This window comes from Pollachius pollachius (genome assembly GCF_949987615.1).
Source record: "Pollachius pollachius genome assembly, chromosome: 4".
NCBI lineage: Eukaryota > Metazoa > Chordata > Actinopteri > Gadiformes > Gadidae > Pollachius > Pollachius pollachius.
The window spans coordinates 3,396,642-3,402,204 of record NC_136937.1 but is presented as its reverse complement, the minus strand read 5'-3'; the positions used below and the strand labels follow the sequence as shown (position 1 = coordinate 3,402,204).

The window sequence follows — 5,563 nt, the reverse complement described above, 5'->3', positions numbered from 1 at the left end:
GCCTTGAAAGTAGGAGAGAGAGAGAGAGAGAGAGAGAGAGAGAGAGAGAGAGAGAGAGAGAGAGAGAGAGAGAGAGAGAGAGAGAGAAAGAAAGAGAGAGAGAGAGAGAGAAGGCAGGAGAGAAACGGGAGGGAGAGAGAGAGAGAGCGAGAAGGCAGGAGAGAAAGAGAAAGAAAGAAAGAAAGAAAGAGAGAGAGAGAGAGAGAGAGAGAGAGAGAGAGAGAGAGAGAGAGAGAGAGAGAGAGAGAGAGAGAGAGAGAGAGAGAGAGAGCAGAAGAAAGGACGATTTTGAAAATAAGCAACCTAAACAAATCTGCCATAGGAATGCACGGTCGTGATTACAATTATAATCGCGGTTATTTCGCCTGATTGTGGTTGCGATCATTCATTCCGATGAACAGATAATCGATTCACATTATACTCTGTGGGGCGCCTGGTGTAAAAAACAAAACCAACAACGAAAAAGCAATGGCTGACTTGATAAACAAACAATTAATATCCAATTAAACCCGGAGAGCACCTCTGTTCCTCCCTCACTACATCCCTCCGGCCTCCGCCTGTGAGAAGTGTTCACACACTGCGGTGAGGCTGGTGATGGACAGGCAATATGAATTCCCTGAACCCATAGGGGGAAGGGACGCCGTGATTGGTCAGAAATGAGCAGGGAGCTCTTCTCAAATCTGTCGCCTACGGAGGCAGGTGCAGCCAACCACGACGTCTGCCAGCTGCCGGTGACTAACGAATGCTAGATGCTCTAACAAAATACCTTTAAATAAAACCTTCCTTACCGCACCTTTAATGACCTAGCTAAAAAATATAATTCAACTTTGTGTGTTTGATAATTTACAAGATAGTATGAAGTATACCAAAACGCACAGATGTGCTCTGAAGGTAAATGGTGTGCTCTGAAGGTAAATGATGGCATTTACATAGCACTATTCAAACCAGTGGTCACTCAAAGGGCTTTACAATACTGCCTAACATTCACCCATTCATGAACACATTCACACACCGACGGCGGGGTCAGCCAAGCAGGGCGACAGCCAGCTCGTCACTAAAAGAGGTGTCTTGCTCAGGGACACCTTGACGCTCAGCTAGGAGGAGCCGGGGTTCGAACTAGCATCCTTCGGGGTTACCAGTCAACCCAGTGAGGGGATTCTGAGCGGATGTGTTCCCAATCCCCGGTCCGCGGACCGGAGCCGGCCCGTGGACCCGTTAGAACGGGGCCTGGAAATATTTCCAGAAGAAGCCGTTCAAATTGACTACCGGTCCTCCGATTTTGTTTATAGATATGCCGATCCTTGGAACAAAAAGAGGTTGGGAGTGTTTACCTGCAGTTCCACGGAGCGGTTGAACTCCCTCTTCAGTAGGTCCCTGACCTGGTTGAACCCAGAGGATGGACCCTTGGAGCTCACTAGAGGAGAGCAGAGGGAAGAAACACGCTGAATGCTTTTCTCCTTCGGGGACCCAGACGTACGAATGCAACCCACTGGATCGCCTCTCATTTATTCATGAGGAGGCTTATGCAACTAAACCGGGGCCTCTGCATTAAGTTATTCATGTCTTCTGTCTGTTTATCTCTTTGTGGGAACATTTGCAAGCAGTTTCACACTCGAATGATTCAATCAAGCCGTCTTTTTTTCTTTGTTTCTCCTGATTTCACAAAAAAAACATATCATTTGTCAAAACTGCTTTGTTGTACAATTTCTGCCAAAGGGTGTTTTACATTGCTTACCGCAATACAGCACTTTCGCCTTTTTGGAATCAATGTGCATCGATCAGTACAGTTTGTGTTAAAAGAAAAAACATTGTAACCACCATATGAGGCATCTAGAAAATGTCTCAACGCTAAGACCCAATGTTCTTCTTCTATCGTTAACGTTTGTGACAGGCACGCTCATGCTAAACGCTCGCGGGGAGAATCGGCACGAGGAAGTCATTTTGCCGAAATATATAAGTAGGGATTGTTTAAGTGAAGCCTGGACCAGTGAGGGTAGTGATGACAGTCTTTTCACCCAGAATGGTGCGGTCCTGTAAGACTGCAGCCTAAAGATTTAAGTAACAGATGTTTTAGTGCGGTTGTGGCTGTCTTATCAACCAGACTGGTGCGGTCCTGTAAGACTTCATCCTAAAGAGTACCAACGTGTCGGTTTGCTCGTGCTGTAAGAGTCGCACACCTTGACTCCAGCAGTTAGCCAGAGGAGAGGTTCTGCTGAGGATCGGTCCGTCAGTGAATAGGGGCCCCAGAACCAGGGGCCTTCATCACTAAAGGGGCCCCAGACCCTCACCCTGGGGCTCTATTCACTAAACTCGGCACTGGAAGAGTGACACCAACACAGAGGATGTGCTTCACGTTCGCTTCTGCACGCATCGAGAGGAGTTCCCACAGAGCTTAACTAATTTCTGTCTGTTGTTTTTAATCAAGATCTATAGGCTCTATCCAACCACAGCATTACACAAGAACCTTATTAAAATATAATGGATGGATATTATGGAAACATAATATCGCTCCGCAATAAAGCCAGAAGCAAAAAGCACACAGCGGTCGTAGGCTGTAGTGATCTTCAGGGCTGGAACCAGACCACGGATCACATCTCTTTTAACCCCGCTTTAATGCATTGTTTTGGCTTTTCAGACCACCACTAAACAACACTGGGTCAGTGGTGGACCTCTAAATGTCCACCACTAAACCCAGTGCCTTTTAATACCCCGCTTAAGTCAGCGTTTTTATACGGAACGTGGATACCCGATAACTTTAAGTCTGTTTGACAAGGTCAATAAGCGATGGATCGATCAACAGTTCTTAACTCATAGTTGTGTTGATTTACGACGTCGTGCTGCAAACAATCCCGCCAATCGATTGCATGCAACACAACACTGGCTTAAGTAAACATGTACACAGCTTGACCAGACCGTTCTACAGTAAGGCTCCAGATGGTAGGCCAGGTGACGCCAATGCGTCACCTGGCCCCTTAAGGTTTATTTTAAGATCTTGCTCTCCCATCATGAATTAAGCCCCAGCAATAATTCTCTGGAAAAAAATATTTTTTCCTTGTCGTGATTAATATGTTACAGAATTCCTGTATCATTAGCTTCTGTTTCAGGTTGTATTCGGTTGTTATATTACAATACACAACAATGACATAATACCCGCGATTGTTTGACGGAGAATCAGAGTTTACCCCGGGCTCTCTGAGCTACGATTTGACCTGTCAACCTTTAGGGTACAACCCGAGTTAAAGCTGCAGTATACATTCTCATGCACACCTCAAAGAGCACCGACAATTGGCACTTAATGTACACACTTATTGTATGTTGTACGTCCTTGCAATTAAAAATAGTACTTAGCGTTGTGTAGCATCTTATCCTTGCTGCTTTGTTGTATACGGGGAACGGGCTAACCTAGCGATTGCTAGTGCTGGGCACTTGTTTCTATGAACATCCTCACTGTACCGACAGTGATATATTGTTGTTTCTCTTTCTTCTGACAAATGTACTTATTGTGCGTCTCTTGGGATAAAAGCGTCTGCTAAACACCCTCAATGTAAATGTAACGGTTGCAGTCAGCGGCGCGGTCTTACCCACTCGGACCAGGTACATCTCGGGCTTGGTTGCGTTGCACAGGTACTGCCTCGTGGGCGGAGTCTGCCCCACTCGGGGCGTGGTGACGGCCGGGGCCCGGGTGAAGCCGACCACATTGGCCCGCAAGGTGGTGGTGGTGACTGGTTTGGCGGTGGTGGAGGTGGTGGAGGTGGTGGTGGTGGTGGTGGTGGGTTTGGCAGTGGTGGTCCCGACCGTGGTGGTGGTGGTGGGTTTTTCGGTGGGGGTGAAGCGCGTCACCGTGTCGGGGTCCGGCTCCGCCTTGGGGGCGTGCCCGGGTCTCTGGGGCGGGGCGGGGGGGCCCCCGGGCGGGAGGAGGGCCACGCTGGTCGTGTTGGACGGGGGCCGCGGCTCATCGGGCCGCCCAACTGGGGGGTCCCTGGGCGGAGGGTCTTTGGGCGCCGGCGCCGGCGGGGTGACCGGCGTCCGGACGGACGTGGTGGCGAGCGCCGGGGCGGGGGCGCCGTCCCGGCCGCCCTCCAGCGTGGGGGCGACGGCCAGCGGAGGGGTGGCCTCCGCTGGGGGCCCCTTGGGGGTCTCGTGTCCCGACGGCGGCGACGGCGGCGGCGGCGACGGCGGCCCCGCCTCCGAGCTCGGGGGGGAAGGACGGCTAGGAGGCGGGAGGGCGTCGACGTCCACCCGCGGGGGGGTTTCCGTGCGCGTGGAGGGGTGCGCGGCCGTCTGCGTGGCCGTCGGGGCGATGGCGGCGGTCGCCGTGGCGGTGGCCGTGCGGTGATCCCTCTCCCTCTCGCGGTGCCTCTCCCTCTCCAGCTCGCGGTGCCTCTCGTCCAGCTCGCGGTGCCTCTCCCTCTCCAGCTCGCGGTGCCTCTCGTCCAGCTCGCGGTGCCTCTCCCTCTCCAGCTCGCGGTGCCTCTCGTCCCTCTCGCGGGCCTGCAGGTTGCTGTAGTACTCCAGGCTGTTCATGTCGGGCAGCAGCAGCTCCGTGGGCTCCAGGGGCAACAGGTCGTCGGGGTCGTACTCCTCCTCATCCTCCCAGGAGGGCAGCAGGTCGGGGCCCCCCGGACGCCGCGTCGGGGGGGAGGAGGAGGAGGAGGAGGAGGAGGAGGAGGAGGAGGGGGGGAGGGGCAGGTGGGAGGACAGCGGCAGGGTGGGCCGCGAGGGGAAGGAGGTGTCGTAGGAGAGCCAGTCGCTGGCGTCGTCGTCGTAGCGGTGCTCCGGCAGAGGCGTGGCGGGGGCCAGCTCCTCGCCGTCGGGGACCATGAAGGACAGGGTCTCCAGGTAGTCCCCGGAGCCCCAGGCCTCCTCCAAGGAGGAGGGGCCGTGGCCCCAGGGCGGCGGGGGGGTGAGGGTGGGCTGGCCGTGCGGCGGGAGGGGCGGGGAGAGGCTGGGGGACAGCAGGTCCGGGGGCCTCAGCAGCAGGTGGATCCCTTGGGCCCCCGAGGGCCCCAGGTCCGGGTCCATGTCGGGGTCCAGGTCGGGGTCGGGGTCCACCGCCTCCTCGGAGGAGGAGGAGGAGGAGGGGGAGGAGGAGAGGGGGGTGAGGCTGTGAGGGGGGGCCCTCCCCTCGGGACGGGAGGGCGAGGAGGAGGAGGAGGATGAAGGGTATGAACGCTGCGGTAGAGGCCTCGCTGTCCGGTCTGAGAGGGGGGGGGGGGGGGGGGGGAGAGAGAGGAGAGACAGACAGACAGACAGACGACAGAGAGCGAGAGGGGGGGAGAGAGAGAGGGGGGGGGGAGAGAGGAGAGACAGACAGACAGACAGACGACAGAGAAAGAGAGGGGGGGAGAGAGGAGAGACAGACAGATAGACAGACAGACAGACAGAGAGAGAGAGGGAGAGACAGACGACAGAGAGAGAGAGGGGGGGGAGAGAGGAGAGACAGACAGACAGACAGACAGACAGAGGGGGGGGAGAGAGGGAGAGACATACAGACAGACATACAGACAGACAGACAGACGACAGAGAGAGAGAGGGGGGGGGAGAGAGGGAGAGTCATACAGAC

The 5,563-nt window shown here is 54.9% G+C and overlaps 1 protein-coding gene across 1 annotated transcript in view; it reads right to left on the bottom strand.

Moving 5' to 3' along the window:
- The window catches only part of LOC307075124 (UPF0606 protein KIAA1549), a gene marked incomplete at both ends in the record, with an annotated part of 21,433 nt that extends 16,411 nt beyond the window's left edge, over positions 1–5,022 (bottom strand). Inside the window, 3 exons of the mRNA XM_079735629.1 lie at positions 1,332–1,414; positions 3,582–3,708; positions 3,796–5,022. Of these exons, the coding sequence (XP_079591755.1) occupies positions 1,332–1,414; positions 3,582–3,708; positions 3,796–5,022 (1,437 nt within the window). The remainder of the gene's footprint in view (positions 1–1,331; positions 1,415–3,581; positions 3,709–3,795) is intronic.
- Positions 5,023–5,563: the final 541 nt, after the last annotated feature.